This window comes from Hypanus sabinus, chromosome 22 (genome assembly GCF_030144855.1).
Source record: "Hypanus sabinus isolate sHypSab1 chromosome 22, sHypSab1.hap1, whole genome shotgun sequence".
NCBI classification, from domain to species: domain Eukaryota; kingdom Metazoa; phylum Chordata; class Chondrichthyes; order Myliobatiformes; family Dasyatidae; genus Hypanus; species Hypanus sabinus.
In genome coordinates, this window is record NC_082727.1 from 8,507,482 (window position 1) to 8,524,397 (window position 16,916).

The 16,916-nt window shown below is 44.4% G+C and overlaps 1 protein-coding gene across 4 annotated transcripts in view; it reads right to left on the reverse strand.

Annotated features, from left to right (window-relative positions):
* sfxn3 (sideroflexin 3) overlaps nucleotides 1–16,916 on the reverse strand; it is an 83,113-nt gene that overhangs the window by 42,300 nt on the left and 23,897 nt on the right. For all 4 annotated transcript variants that reach the window (XM_059947015.1, XM_059947013.1, XM_059947012.1 and 1 more), the window contains exons 4-5: nucleotides 12,010–12,108; nucleotides 3,689–3,764 (exon numbers count right to left, since the gene is read on the reverse strand). In XM_059947015.1, the coding sequence (XP_059802998.1) occupies nucleotides 3,689–3,764; nucleotides 12,010–12,108 (175 nt within the window). The remainder of the gene's footprint in view (nucleotides 1–3,688; nucleotides 3,765–12,009; nucleotides 12,109–16,916) is intronic.

Consider the following 16,916-nt stretch of genomic DNA (forward strand, 5'->3'; position numbering starts at 1 on the left):
CAATGAACTGGAATTGATTAGAGAGTTTAAGATTTAAAATAAATCCTTTGGTGCAAGTGATCATAATAAGATCAAATTCTCCCTCCTATTTGAGAAGGAGAAGCTAAAGTCAGTTGTATCAGTATTAGTGGAGTAAAGTGCTTTACAGAGGCATGAAAGGAGGTGGGAAAAAAATTGACTGGAAAAGAACACTGGCAAGGATGATAGCAGAGCAACAATGGCTGCAATTTGGAAAGCACAGGATATATACATCCCAAAGAGGAAGTAGTATTCTAAAGGCAATATAACACAACTGTGGCTGACAAGTGAAGTCAAAGCCAACATAAAAGCTAAAGAGAGGGCATATAATAGAGCAAAAATTAGTGGGAAGTTAGAGGATTGGGAAGCTTTTAAAAACTAACAGAAGGTAACTAAAAATGTCATTAAGGAAAAGATGGCAAATGAAAATAAACTAGCCAATAATATTAAAGAGGATATCAAAAGTTTTTTTTTCGGATACATAAAGTGTTAAGGAGAGGCAAGAATGGATATTAGACCGCTGGAAAATTATACCAGAGAGGTAGTAATGGGGTGGGGGGGAGGGCAAGGAAAAGGTGGATGAACTGAACAAGTTTTTTTCATCAGTCTTCTCTGTGGAAAGACACGAGCCATATGGTGGAAGCTCTAGAATGTCAGGGGTCAGAAATGTGTGGAGTTGCCATTACTAGGAAGAATGTTCTTGGGAAACTGAAAGGTCTGAAGGTAGATAAGTCACCTGGGTCAGATGGTGTGCACCTCAGGTTTCTGAAAGAGGTGGCTAAAGAGATTTGAGGCATTAGTAATGATTTTTCAAGAATCACTAGCATTCTGGAATAGTTCCTAAAGACTGGAAAATTGCAAATGTCACTTCATTTTTCAAGAAGGAAGAGAGGAAATTATAGGCAAGTTAGTCTGAACTCACTGGTTGGGAAGATGTTGAAATCGATTGTAAAGTATGTAGTTTCAGGGTACTTGGGGGCACATGCATGGTTTCCTCAAAAGAAAATCTTGTCAGACAAATCTGTTTGAATTCTTTGAAGAAAACAAGCAGGAGAGGCAAATAGGTTGATGTTAAGTACTTGGATTTTCAGAAGACCTTTGACAATGTGGATGCTTAACAAAATAAGAGCCCATGGTATTACAGGAAAGATACTTGCATGAATAAAACAGTGACTGATTGGCAAGAGACAAAGAGTGGGAATAAAGGGAGCCTTTTCTGATTAGCTACTAGTGATTAATTATATTCCACAGGGGTCTATGTTGGGATCGATTATTTTTACGTTGTATGTCAATGATTTGGATGATGGAATTGATGGCTTTGTTGCAAAGTTTGCAGGTGATACAAAGATAGGTGGAGGGGTAGGTAGTTTTGAGGAAGTAGAGGTTATGGAAGGACTTAGACCAATTAGGAGACTGGGCAAAGGAGTGGCAGATGGAATACAATGTCAGAAAGTGTATGGTCATGCACTTTGGTAAAATAAATAAAAGGGTTGACTACTTTCTAAATGGAGAGAAAATCCAAAAATCTGAGGCACAAAGGGACTTGAGAATCCATGTACAGGATTCCCTGAAAGTCAATTTGCAGGCTGAGTCTATGGCACGTTGGGCAAATGCAATGTTAACGTTCATTTCAAGAGGACTGGAATATAAAAGCAAGGATGTAATATTGAGGCTTTATAAAGCACTGGTGAGGCCTCACAGAGTATTGTGAGCAGGTTTGGGCCACTCATCTTGGAAAGAACACACTGACGCTGGAAAGGGTTCAAAAGAGCTTCACAAGAATGATTCCAGGATTGAACGGCTTGTCACATGAAGAGTGTTTGAAGGCTCAGGGCCTGTATTCACTAGAATTCAGAAAAATGCATGCGGCCTAATTGAAACCTATGGAATGGTGAAAGGCCTTGATAGAGTGGATGCGGCAGGATATTTTCTCAGAAAAGAAGGGTGTCCTTTTAGAATGGAAATGAGGAGGAATGTCTTTAGCCAGAGAGTAATGAATCTGTGGAGTTTTTTGCCACAGGTGGCTGTGGAGGCCAAGTCTTCACATATATTTAAGGCAGAGGTTGATGGATTCTTGATTGGTCAGGGCATGAAGGGATACGGGGAGAAGGCAGGAGATTGGGCCTGAGAGGAAGAATGGATCAGCCACAATGAAATGGCCTAATTGTTCTCCTATATCTTATGGTCGAAGACAACAACCAAGAACATCTAAAATAAATATTCACAAAATGTTGGAAGTACTGAGTGGGTCAGGTCACATCTGTGGGAAGAGAAACACAAGTTAACATTTCAGACTGAAGACATTTCGTCAAAATGAGGAAATCAGCCCTGATGAAAGGTATTGTACCTGAAAGCTTCATTTTTAGTTTTCCAGCTCATGCAGTTGATTAGATTTTCGAAAAAAATCATTTGTTACTTTTACACAAGTCGTTGTCTGAAACAATCACACATGTAAATCGAAAATGAAATCCTCTTGATCACCAAGAGATCCTATTAAATAGATTTATGAACCTCAAAATATTAAATTCTCATCGCAACCAAATAAATTTGCAGCAAATTAACATCTATCATAATTATTGTCTTATTGCTTTCAAATTTCATATGAGCAGTATTAACTTTCAGGATTTGTGCAATATTCATCACCATTAACCATCCTCAGTAAACCCAGTTGTGATGCTATTAGCAGATTTCAGCCTTTTAACTCAAAGATCAAGAATGCCAACAATAAGTAATAAACGTAAAAGTAATAATTTTGACTATGTGGTTGTTTTGCAAACTTTCTGCAAAGATGAAAATAGTTTGTTTTTTGGTTGAATCTGTTAATACTAAGGTAAGCAAATAACATTTACTACTCTTAAACTTTAATAAATTTCCACAGTGGAAAAACACAGCCTGGTATGGGAACTTCAATGGACAGGGGACTGCAGCCAATTCCACCAAAATGACATCTCTTCCCACCCTCAAGAGCATCAAGCAGAAGTGATATCTCAGTCAGGTGACATCCATCATTAAGGACCCCCGATATCCAGGCCATGCCCATTTCTCAATGCTGCCATCAGGCAGAAGGCACAGGAGCCCGAAGACACACTCCTCAAGATTCTACAAAAGTTTCTCCCCCACTGTTATCCAGTTCTTGAACTGACTTGAAGAACCCCAACACTATTATTTCCTCTTTTTTCTCTCCCGCTCTCAACTTGTACTGATGTTATGTCTATTTTATTAATTTCTGTGGTGCAAGTTCTGAATAATTTATGTAAATTTCAGTTTGTGTGAACTTACATTTGTAATGTACTGGGCTGCTGCTGCACAATGCTTATTTTCATGGCATTTACACCCTGAGTGTAAATGGGCGGCGTGGGAGCATAGCAGTAATTGCAGTCCCTGACAGTGCCAACTGTAAGATCAGAATTCAATTCCAGCCCTTGCATGTTCTATCCATGAGCATGTGAGGTGCTCTGGTTTCCTTCCACATTTCTAAAACATACGGGTAAGGGTTAGTAAGTTGTGGGCATGTTATGTTGGCACTGGAAGCGTGGCAACACTTACAGACTGTGTTGGTCGTTGATGCATGTCACTGTATGTTCTGATCTACCTGTGACAAATAAAGGTAATCTTTCTTTTTTCTTTCTAACCTTTCTATGCATGCCCATGACAAAAGACATAATGTTACCTTTGTAAGAGACTTCAGCCCAAGAGCTGTGACCACTGCCCCTGTAGTTGCACTGACGTATGCTGTGCCCAGTTGGCTATATCAGATTAAAAAAAAGACATTTAGTGTTAACACAAGCATAGTTTTTCTTTAAAGCAATAAGCTCCCTAGCTAAGATTTATCTCAAATTATGCTTCCAAATCTTAGAATCTGGCTTTTAATTTACATCAAAATAAGACAGTTGTTGGGTTTTTTTTCATGTTTCTTTACATAAAAGGAACCAATGTAAAATGAATTTGTAAGGTCTAATCCAGTCCAGAAAGAGAACACAGTAGCTGGCCCTTTCAGAATGAGTGTAATGCACCGAATTGTACTTTGGAGACAAGAGCATTGTATTTAACTCTATATTTAACCTATAGACAGAACCACGTAATGAACCAATGGAGCACATATTGACTCAAGCCCACGGTAACCACGTGCTTCTTTCCAAATGCAGTACATCCTCTTTTCTGGCCTGAAGTTGCATGGCTTAAAAAGCAACAGTGCATCCAACTCCACACTGAAGGAGCCCAAACCTACAGAGCCAGCAAACTGCTGACCAGGAAAACTGGGAATTTTAAAGTGTTTTTTTTATGTTACTAGCATTCAGAGACATTTAAAAACTACTGATAGTACAATAATCTTTAAATTATTTATTTTTTGAATAATTCAGTACATATCAATAAATGACTAACAGCAGAAGAAATTTACCTTCTGCTTCAGTCTGCTCTGCCACGAAGACTATTGAGATCAATGGGAGGTCACAGACCTTGCACAAGGTCCAACTGTCATGAACTGGCCATAATGAACCCAGCAGACACGGATCCCGTACAACAGGCCCTCGCCAGTCAGGGCTACCTACTGTGTGCCCACGACCAACTACTTAGGGAGGTCACAGAAATCCTTCCGACGCTGTCCATGAATGTACAGAAGGTCAGTGAGCAGGTGGACCGAGTTTCCGCTTCCCTTTCTTTGTCCCCTCCAAGAATCCCGACTACCCAAACAGCACCACTCGGGATGGCGTCGCCCGAGATCAGCAATACAGTCCCCTCGAGAGCCATACGTCCCCGAGCCCGATTCCTACGCTGGGGACCTAGGGAGGTGCCGGGGCTTCCTGTTACAATGCTCTCTGGTCTTTGAGCTATAGCCACGTACCTACACTTCAGATAAATCCAAGATTGCGTACATCATGGGGCTGTTACAAGGGGATGCCCTGGCTTGGGCAAACGCGATATGGGATAACGACCAGAGGGGTTCCTCCTACCCCTCCTTTGTTGCTGAAACGAGGAAGGCCTTCGAACAACCCATTCATGGTAAGGACTGCTAAATGCTTGCTGACTCTTTGCCAGTGTTTGCGAAGCGTAGAAAGGTATTCCATCGAGTTCTGAACCTTCGCCGCAGACTCAGGGTGGAATGACGAGGCCCTACGGGAGGTGTTTCGACAGGGCCTCTCAGACAAGATAAAGGACAAACCGGCAGTGAGGGACGACACGGACTCTCTCATCTCGCTCGCCACTAGATCAGATAATCGACTTCAAGAGCAGCTGAGAGAAAGAACCAGTCGCCCCGCTCCTCGGGGAAGCCCACGGTCCGTCCACCTTATCAGTCCCAGCCAGCCTCCCTTCCCCAGCTGCTCCAAGTGTGGCTCCCACTCCGACCGTCCCCACCACCCTGGGGGAGGAACCGATGCAGCTGGGATGGAACCGGCCCTCAGTGGCCAAAAGGGAGGGCTCATCAGTGAAAAAGGTGGCCCTGGTGAGCCGGACGAAACTCCCTTCAGCCCCCCAGACTGGGATGCAGATCCCGGCTACCGTGAATTACCGACGACAGTCTCTGTCCCTATCCACTTTGGTGGATTCCGGTGCCGAGGGCAACCCGCTGTATGAAGACATAGCCTCCCAAGCTGGAATACCTCGCGAACCACTAACTACCCCCCTGGAGGCCTGGGCCCTGGGCAGAAAACTGCTGGTTCGGTTGGCCACCCCTGACCATTCAGTCTCATTCGTTCACCTCAAGCCCCGGTAGTTCTAGGGTACCCATTGCTGACCCAACACAATCCCCACATCGACTGGTCTACTGGGAGGATAGCCAAATGGAGCCAGTCTTGCCACGCCAACTGTCTGCGGTCAGCCCCATATCCCAGGGAAGCTACCGCGACTCCGCCTGTCCCAAAAACCTTCAATGTGGCCCGAGTCCCCACAGAATACCATGACCTGGGACCGGTATTCAGTAAACAACGGGCCCTTTCCCTGCCTCCGCACCGCACATGATTGTGCCATCGACCTTCTCCCCGGGGCCTCACTACCCACCAGTCACCTTTTTAATCCATCCCGACCGGAGAGAGAGGCCATGGAGAAGTACATCAGCGAGTCCCTCGCGGTGGGCATTATCAGACCTTCATCTCCCCCAGTAGGCGCCGGTTTCTTCTTTGTAGAAAAGAAGGATGGGTCGTTTCATCCTTGTATTGATTAATGAGGCCTAAATAGTATAACAGTAAAGAATAAGTACCCTTTACCCCTCATTAGTTCGACTTTTGAACCACTGCACGGAGCCACCATTTTCTCAAAGCTGGACCTTCGGAACACATACCATCTAGTCAGGGTGAGGGAGGGGGACAAGTGGAAGATGGCCTTTAGTACCCCTCTGAAGCACTTCGAATATTTGGTCATGCCATTTGGTCTCATCAATGCTCCTGCCATTTTTCAAGACCTCATTAATGACATACTGTGGGACTTTATTAATCGGTTCATATTTGTTTACCTCGATGATATCCTGATATTTTCTAGCACCCCCCAAGAACATGCTCACCATGTCTGTCATCCTCCAGAGACTGTGGGAAAACCAATCATTTGTGAACACGGGTTCCATGTCCCTTCGGTCAGCTTCCTGGGTTATATCATCGAGAGCGGGCAGGTGAGAGCAGACCCCGAGAAGAATGGCTTAGGCCCACGACCCGTAAACAACTTCAACAATTCCCGGGGTTTGCAAATTTCTACCGCTGATTTATCAGAGACTACAGTCAAGTGGTGCCCCTTCCCTTAACTCGCCAACTACCCCCTTCTGTTGGTTGAAGCTGACTTGGCATTCACGAACCTGAAGAGGCTCCCATCCGCTCCCATCCTGGTCCATCCGGACCCAGCCCGTCAAATCATTGTTAAGGTGGACACCTCTGACTCCAGGATAGGAGCAATCCTGTCTCAACGATAAAGTTCGGATGAAAAGCTTCACCCCTGTGCCTTCTATTCTCGCTGATTGTCCCCCGCCGAGCGGAATTACGATGTGGAGAATCGGGAACTCCTGGCGGTCAAACTAGCAATGGAAGAATGGAGGCACTGGCTGGAGGGGGCAGAACAACCGTTTGTGGTATGGACTGATCATACAAACCTGGGGTATATTCAGACAGCCAAACATTTGAACTCCCGCCAGGCCCGTTGGGTGTTATTTTCTGTACGGTTCAAGTTTTCCCTCACATATCGTCCAGGGTCCAAGAACAGGAAGCTGGATGTGCTCTCCCACCAATACGACTCCAAGGAGGACACTTCCAGCCCAGGGACCATACTCCCACCATCCTGCGTGGTCGACACCCTCACTTGGGGGATCGAGTCCAAAGTAAAAGAAGCCCAATGGGATGACCCCGACCCCGGCAATGAACCCGGCGATCTTCTGTATGTGCCCGTTTCCATTAGGCCTCAGGTTCTCCAATGAGGGTACATGTCTTGGTTCGCCTGCCACCCCAGGAGTGATCGGACCCTAGCGCTCCTGAGAAAACACTTTTGGTGGCCGCCCATGGAGGCTGATACCCGTTCCTATGTCTCGGCATGTTCCATCTGTGCCCGGGGAAAAGCCTCTCATCGGCCACCTGCGGGTTTACTTCATCCTCTTCTTGTCCCTGGTCACACATTGCCCCGGACTTCGTCACCGGTCTACCCCCTTCACATGGGAACACCACCGTACTCACCGTGGTTGACCGGTTCTCTAAGGCGGTGCACTTCATAGCCCTCCCTAAACTCCTTCTTCTCAAGAAACTGCAGATCTTCTTGTCCGCCACATCTTCCGCCTCCACGGAATCCCTGCAGACATCATCTCCGATTGAGATCCCCAGTTCACCTCACAGGTATGTCAAACCTTCTGTCAAACCTTAGGTGCATCAGTCAGCCTGTCACCCAGCTTCCACCCCCAGACGAACGGGCAGACGGAACGGGTCAACCAAGACCTGGAGGTGACGCTACGTTGTGTAACGGCAAACAATCCGTTGACCTGGAGCGACCACCTCTCATGGGTTGAGTACGCCTACAACTCTCTGGTGAGCTCTGCCATTGGAAGGTCTCCATTTGAGTGTTCTCTGGGGTACCAACCCCCGATGTTCCCCGCGCAGGAAGAGGAGATTGCAGTACCGTCGGTTCAGGACCATATTGATCGGTGCCTTAAGGTTTGGGAGAAGACACGCGCGGCTCTACTCAGATCAGCAGAAGACAGCTAACCGACATTGGACTCCAGCGTCTGAGTACCAACCGGGGCAGATGGTTTAGCTTTCATCATCCAAGGTGATCCCGCTCAAGAACGAGCATAGGAAACTCACCCCTCACTTCCTGGGACCATTCAAGGTCGAAAGTGTTATCAATACCGCAGCGGTCCACCTAAAACTGCCAAGATCTATGCGTATCCACCTGACTTTTCACGTTTACCAGGTAAAGCCAGTTTCCGTCAACTCCTCGTGTCCCCCGGCTGAGACTCCCCCATCTGCCCGTATCATCGACAACCATCTGGCATACATCGTCCAGAGACTACAGGATGTGCATCGAAGGGGCAGGGGTTTCCAATACCTGGTAGATTGGGAAGCATATGGTCCAGAAGAGAGATCCTGGGTCCCCCACTCCTTCATCCTAGACCCTTTCCTCATCCAGGACTTTTATCGGGACCATCCAGACAGGCCTGGAGGAGGGGTACTGTCAAGGTCCCTTCTGGCAATCCCCACCTTGCTATTTACCTCAGGAATTGGGCCTCAATCCCCTCGTTTAGTTTCCAATCATTCCCAGGTTCCACGAACTGCACATCTGCTTTCCATCAGAAAATGCGGGATAAAGATCCTGTGATCACAACAAGGAACTGCCAGGTTATTGGACGACTCCGGTGTGAGTAACCTCGTTTCATGGTTCTTAGGACTGCCAGTTCTAAGTCTAGCATCACTCCTGGATACCGATTCCACACTTGCTACGTCAATAATGCCTCCTGACTCTGCCTCCACACCCATGTTCGTCCGCCGCCACACTGGTGTAACACCAACCCAGCACAAGATCGCAGAGGAGATTCCCCTGTGCAAACACGCAGCGTGTCAGAGCTTCACCATTAAACTCTTAAACAGAGTCTAGGCCAGGGATGGAGCACACTGACAGGTATTGCAGTGTTGTTCAGTAAATATAACTTTTCCACATTTAGAACTACTAGCATCAATTAGTGAGATCAATTAGTAGCAAACAATACTCACTATGAGACACAAAAAACTTAACCTTTCCTTCTGTAAAAGTCTGAATGGTGCCATATGATAAGTCAGCCACTCAGACAACTTCTGAAATCAAATGCTGTAGCTCTGTAAAACTCTGGTTCGAGCACACCTGGAGCATTACGTTATGCTCAGATTGCATTATAGGAAGGATGTGGAAGCTTGAGAGAGGGTCCAGCGAAGATTTACCAGGGTGCTGCTGGATTGGAGAACATGTCTTCGGAGGGGAGGTGGAGCAGGCTAAAGCTTTTCTCTTTGGAGTGAGAGCTGTGCAAGACGATAAGAGGCACACAGAGAGCGATACACACAAAATGCTGGAGGAACTCAGCAGGCCAGGCAGCATCCGTGGAAAAGAGTGAACAGTCGGCATTTCGGGCTGAGACCCTTCATCGGGACTGAAAGAGAGAGATTAGAGTTAGGAGGTGGCAGGGTGGGGGGGAGGGGAGGAGAGAAAGAAGTGCAAGGTTGTAGGTGATAGTATCAAGTGGCAGTAAATCAAGGCTTGCTGTGTTGTCTGGAAGACATTTCACAACTCATCTGAGAGGCTTCCTCAGTTCTGATCCATGCTGGGTAGTTTTCCAGTTTATAATCTCTGCGTTGTTTAAAGGTTTAGCAATCATGTGAGGGTCGTTAACAGTCATAGAGGTAAAGAGAGGGTCATTAATCTCACCTTTGCATAAATGGAGGTGTGAACTGTTGTGGAGATGCTGGGGTAGAGATGCAAGGACTGCATTTTATGTAGCTGATAGGTGGTGTCATACCCCATCCCCTCTGTTCAGGGATGGGTTTTCCAGTTTGAAAAAGATAGCTTCTTTAACCCCTCTTTCAAACCACCTGTCCTCCCTGTCCAAAATGTGCTCATTGTTATCAAAGGAGTGTCCTTTGTCCTCCAGGTGTAGTCGCATTAAACAGGCATCAGCTGCCTTTGGGAGACTTCTGCGTAGAGTCTTTCAGAACAGGAGCCTTCGTCCCTCCACAAAGGTCGCTGTATACCAAGCGGTCTGTGTCACCACCCTCCTTTATAGCTGTGTGGCTTGGGTAACCTACAGCTGTCACATCAAGTCCTCGGGGCGCTTCCACATAAGATACACAGCTGAGTCTTGGCCTGAGGTGTTAGCCCTCCCATGTTGGGCCATCTGTTTATGAAGTGGTTGTTTTGTCTCACTGATATACTATGTTGCTCTCATTGCATTGCTCAGCATATACAATATTGCTCTGTTTATGTCTGCGTGTAGGATCCATGGGGTGGACAAGTTTCTGTCTGAGTGTGTTTGTCGGTTTGAAAAACGCAGGGATTTGGTGTTTGTTGAAAATCCTTCAGTATTTCTCTGAAACTCCAGCTACATATGGGATAACTATGTTTCTCCGTCTACTTTGCCCCTTATGTCTGTCAACTGGGCTGATGTTCCTGCTGGTACGATGCCACCTATCAGCTACTTACAATGCAGTCCGAACAGCTCTACCCCTGTGTCCCCACAACAGCTCACACCTCCATTCATACAAAGATAAGACCAATTACCTCATTACCTCTACGGCTCTTAACAACCCTCACGTGATTGCTATACCTTTAAACAACTCAGAGTTTATAAGCTGGAAAACTACCCAGCATGGATCTGAACCGAAGAAGCCTCTCAGATGACTGGCTTCGGGACAACACCGCAAGTCCTACACCGCCTTGATCTACAATGACCTGGATGACTGGGAACCTTCATAGGTGACAGGTGAAACCAAGAGTGGGAAAAGGGTGAAGTAAGGAGCTGGGAAGTTGATTGGTAAAATAAATAAAGGGCTAGAGAAGGGGGAATCTGTTGGGAGAGGTCAGAAGGCCATGGAAGAAAGGGAAGGGAGAGGAGCTCCAGAGCGAGGTGCTGGGTAGGTAAGGAGATAAGGTGAGAGAGGGAAATGGGAACAGTGAAGAAGGGTTGGGATGGGAAAGAGGCAATTATCAGAAGTTTCAGAAATCGATGTTCAAATCAGATAGAGAACAGCCAGTGCCTTTTTCCCCCAGCACAACAATGACTAACACCAAATGGCATCCTTTTAAAGTGAATGGAGGAAACTTTACGGGAGACATCAGAGGTAGAATTGTTATTTACGCAGAGTGTGGCAAGTGCCTTGAGTGCACTGCCAGAGGGTGGTGGTAGAGGCAGATACTTTGGGGACACTTAAGAGACTACTAAACAGGCACATGGATGAAAGAAAACATGGAGGGTTATGTTCTGTGTAGATTGAGCATGGTTTATGCAAGTTGCCACAACATTGTGGGCTGAACAGCCTGAACTGGGCTGCAGTGTTCTATGTTCAAACTGATTATGCATTATTTTAAGAAGTCATTTCCACTGAATTCCTGGTGTTTTACGTAGGACTGAATGCCTTTTGAGGTGTGGATTATAACTGACCCCAAGCAGCACATGATCACCAGTGACATTTCTGGCATGTATTTGGCATTCTCTTTGCAATATCATTGAATATAAAGAACCACATAGTTTTGTTCCCTATTACAGCAACCCACACATATTTACAAAACAAAGAAAGACAATGATTTATTACTGAAAGAGAATAGCAAGAATGCAGATGAAAAAAAAATCACAAATGAATTAAGAGTTTTTCCTTTCAAGATAAAATTGATTCACATGTGCAGCTTTAACTTCTTCAGCCCGTTAGTTAATTTCAATGTATTAAATATCCCATTAAGTTATTATGCAAAGGACATTTATACAAACCTGCACATTGGCACAGAGATTATATTATTTCATGAAAATATTTTAAGTACTTTCACTGGAATTATTCCAGAGTTGCCTACCCCACTGTCAGTGGTGCGTCTCCACTCCTGTTGGTGTAGTTAACGATTGCATTGAAGGACTGGTTGGCCCATTGCCAAAAGACTACTGCCGGTGTTGTCCTAGAAACAATGATTACAAGAATTACACCCTGAGCACAACAGTTTGTTGTCATTTGCAAGTACGTTCAGAATGTCAGCTCCATGAACTACATTTAGATTGCTGCAACAAGTTTTCACTTCTATTACCTTAATAAAGTTCAAAGTAGATTTAATATCAAAGTACATATATGTTGCCATATGCAACCTTAAGATACATTTCCTTGGAGGCGTTTGCAGGAAACAAGAAATTACACAGAATTTTGTGAAAAATATGCAATAACAGACAAAGTCTGACAAATAACCAATGTGAAAAAGAAGCCAAACTGTGAGTCAAACTAACACACAAATTGTAGAAAGACTGAGAGTAAGCTTGTTGGTTATGGAATCAGTGAAGTTATGCACACCAGTTCAGGAGTCTGATGGTTGTACTGTACTGAACCAGACGGTGTGGGATACAGGCTTCTGTGACTCCTGTCCAGTGGTAGTAGCAAGAAGAGGGCACAGCCTGGATGGTGATCTGAAATGTACTGAAAATTATCTTGCTTAAGAGATCACAGCAGGGTACTACAAAATACCCAAAAACTGTGAGACTGTCCAATTTGATGCAGATGTCAAAATCAGAGTTTTTGTTAAGTATTGCTGGTCAAAGAAATTCAAGTAATTCATAAAAGCATCCATAATTCTTAAGGGCTTAACAGACTGGATGCTGAGAAGGTGCTTCCCTCGCGGAGAAACCTAGGACCAGGTAGCACAGCTTCATATTCAGGATGGACTGTTCAGATTGGAGATTAGGAGAAATTTCCACATTCAGAGTTGTCTACCTAAATAAAGGGATATGGAACCTCAGTCACCTCAATACACAGAGGTACCAACTAGAGAAGGGGCAGTGTTAGATCTGTTAGGGAATGAAATCGGTCAGGTGACGGAGGTATGTATTGGGGAACACTTTGCGTCCAGGATCACAATGCCATTAGTTTCAATATAATTATGGAGAAGGATAGGACTGGACCCAGGGTTGAGTTTTTTGATTGGAGAAAGGCTAACTTTGAGGAGATACAAAAGGATTTAGAAGGAGTGGATTGGGACAATTTGTTTTATGGGAAGGATGTAATAGAGAAATGGCAGTCATTTAAAGGTAAAAGTTTGAGGGTACAGAGTCTTTATGTTCCTGTTAGGTTGAAAGGAAAGGTTAAAAGTTTGAGACAGCCATGGTTTTCAAATGGTTTGGAAAAAGAGGGAGATCTACAATAAATACAGGCAGCATGGAGTAAATGAGGTCCTCGAGGAATAAAAAGAATGTAAGAAGAATCTTAAAGAAATTAGAACAGCTAAAAGATACGAGGTTGCTTTGGCAAGTAAGTAAAATAAACCTAAAGCGTTTCTACAGTTATATTAATAGCAAAAGGATAGTGAGGGATAAAATTGGTCCCTTAGAGAATCAGAATGGACAGCTATGTGCAGAGCCAAGAGATGGGGGAGATTTTGAACAATTTCTTTTCTTCGGTATTCACAAAGGAGAAGGATTTTGAATTGTGTAAGGTAAGGGAAATGAGTAGGGTAGTTACTGAAACTATGATGATTAAAGAAAAGGAAGTACTGGCGCTTTTAAGGAATATAAAATTGGATAAGTCTCCGGATCCTGACAGGATATTCCCTAGGACCTTGAGGGAGGTTAGTGTAGAAATAGCAGGGGCTCTGACAGAAATATTTCAAATGTCATTAGAAACGGGGATGGTGCCAGAAGACTGGCGTATTGCTCATGTTGTTCCATTGTGTAAAAAGGGTTCTAAGAGTAAACCTAGCAACTATAGGCCTGTAACTTTGACGTCAGTGGTGCGTAAATTAATGTAAAGTGTTCTTAGAGATGGTATATATAATTACCTGGATAGACAGGGTCTGATTAGGAACAGTCAACATGGATTTGTGTGTGGAAGGTCATGTTTGACAAATCTTATTGAATTTTTTTTGAAGAGGTAACTAGGAAAATTAACGAGGGTAAAGCAGTGGATATTGTCTATATGGACTTCAGTAAGGCCTTTGACAAGGTTCCACACGGAAGGTTCGTTGGGAAGGTTCAATCATTAGGTATTAATATGGAAGTAGTAAAATGGATTCAACAGTGGCTGGATGGGAGATGCCAGAGAGTAGTGGTGGATAACTGTTTGTCAGGTTGAAGGCCGGTGACTAGTGGTGTGCCTCAGGGATCTGTACTGGGTCCAATGTTGTTTGTCATATACATTAATGATCTGTATGATGGGGTGGTAAATTAGATTAGTAAGTAGGCAGATGATAGTAAAATAGGTGGTGTGGATAATGAAGTAGGTTTTCAAAGCTTGCAGGGAGATTTGGGCCAGTTAGCAGAGTGGGCTGAAAGTTGGCAGATGGAGTTTAATGCTGATAAGTGTGAGGTGCTACATTTTGGTAGGAATAATCCAAATAGGACATACATGGTAAATGGTAGGGCATTGAGGAATGCAGAAGAACTGAGTGATCTGGGAATAATGGTGCATAATTCCCTGAAGGTGGAATCTCATGTGAATAGGGTGGTGAAGAAAGCTTTTGGTATGCTAGCCTTTATAAATCAGAGCATTGAGTATAGGAGTTGGGATGTAATGTTAAAATTGTACAAGGCATTGGTGAGGCCAAATTTGGAGTATTGTGTACAGTTCTGGTCACCGAATTATTGGAAAGATGTCAACAAAATAGAAAAAGTACAGAGGAGATTTACTAGAATGTTACCTGGGTTTCAACACCTAAGTTACAGAGAAAGGTTAAACAAGTTAGGTCTTTATTCTTTGGAGCGTAGAAGGTTGAGGGGGGGGGACTTGATAGAGGTATCTAAAATTATGAGGGGGATAGATAGTGTTGACATGGATAGGCTTTTTCCATTGAGAGTAGGGGAGATTCAAACAAGAGGACATGAGTTGAGAATTAAATGGCAAAAGTTTAGGGGTAACATAAGGGGGAATTTCTTTACTCAGAAGCTGTGTGGAACGAGCTTCCAGTAGAAGTGGTAGAGGCAGATTCGATTTTGTCATTTAAAAAAAAAAATTGGATATGTATATGGACAGGAAAGGAATGGAGGGTTATGGGCCGAGTGCAGGTCGGCGGGACTAGGTGAGAGTAAGCGTTCGGCATGGACTAGAAGGGCCGAGATGGCCTGTTTCCATGCTGTAATTGTTCAATAGTTATATTGGGTAGATTCACTGCTTCAACATCTTGGCCTGAAACATTGACTGTTTACTCTTTTCCATAGATGCTGCCTTGTCTGCTGAGTTCCTCCAGCACTTTGTCAAGAGGTTCAGTTGTTGTCAGACAAAACATCAGAATGGGGAAGAAGTATTATCTAAATGATTTTGACCATGATATGACTGTTGGTAGGTCAGAAGGGAATGGCCAGATTGCCTCAGGCTGCCAGGAAGGTGACAGTAAATCTAATAACCATGCATCACAATAGAAATGTACAGAAGAGCCATTTCTGAATGCACAACACGGCAAAGCAGCAGCAGAAAACCACAAATATACACATTAGTTGCCAGTTTATTAGGTGTCTTCTATACCTAATAGAGTAGCCACTGAGTGTAAATCAATGGATTTCTGGTCAGTGGGGAAATCAGGAGTTAGGGATTGTGCTGGAAAATAGCCCTGATGATGAGCAGGCCAATTTTGATGATTTGTGCACCAGACGAAAGGTTGTATAGCTTACTCCTGATCATTCCCAAAAAGTCAACTGTTTATTTCCCTCCATAGATTGTCTGGCCTGATGAGATCCCTCAGCATTTTATGTGTATGTGTTGCTACACTGGATCCTTTTCCTTATGAAGCCAGCTTTAAAGTATCCTTCCTTACTTTTCACATCAAGGATAAAGGATGAGCATAGCACTGAACACTTGCCCAGGGTAACTGAGCAATCAGCAGCTTGTGATGCATCATGTACCTCGTTCTACCTGTCCAAACACAGTCCAACTTTTTACTAGGTTGACTTTTGACCATAAAGAAAATAACTCTCTTCCATCAAGGTATGTCACAATCAAGGCATGTCCCATCAAGGTACGACACAAGCAGCAACTCTTAATTAATGTGGTACAAGCTTCATCAACCTACATCAGTGGGACACACAAGGGAAAATACATTTTCCCTTCCTATTCCGAGCAGTAATGAGGAATGCTGTATACTGAGGCGATCATCTTTGAAAGAACACATTAAACTGAGATACTAGCAGCCTTTATACTTCATGGTATTTGCATATTTTCTTAAGACATTCTGTGTGCCACAGTTCCTGAGGAAACTTTGGATTGAGCAGCAGGAGAGAGTTTAAAAGCAGCAAACAAGGCCAGTTGAGATATTCTGCGCATCACAGTTCCCAAGGAGATGGACTGTGCACAATTAACAGTTGGCAAAAGCCAATAAAAAGAAGTTAGGTTTAAGTGGAGCAACCATTGTGGGACTGGGCCAGTGTTAGGTTGGGGAGTTCGGTCTTTGGTTCACAGAGGATTTGACAAGGAGAAATGAAAGCTGTAGGTACATTCCTTTCATTTAATTTTTCTTTCTTTCTTTCTTTCTCTCTCATTGTACAGGTAGAGCAGTGGGGATGTTGGGCAGGATAGTGGAATGCTCCTCTTGCAGGATGTGGGAGGGCAGGGAGATCACCTGTGTCCCTCACTGCTACTCCTGCAAGAAGTGCACTTAGCTGCATCTTCCAACACTCTGTTAAGGAGTGGGAGTGGGAGCTGGAACCGGACAAACTCCAGATCATTCAGGAGGCAGAGGGGATCACGGACAGGACAAACCGGCGGGGTAGTTCCACCCAAGGTGATGGACACAAGTAA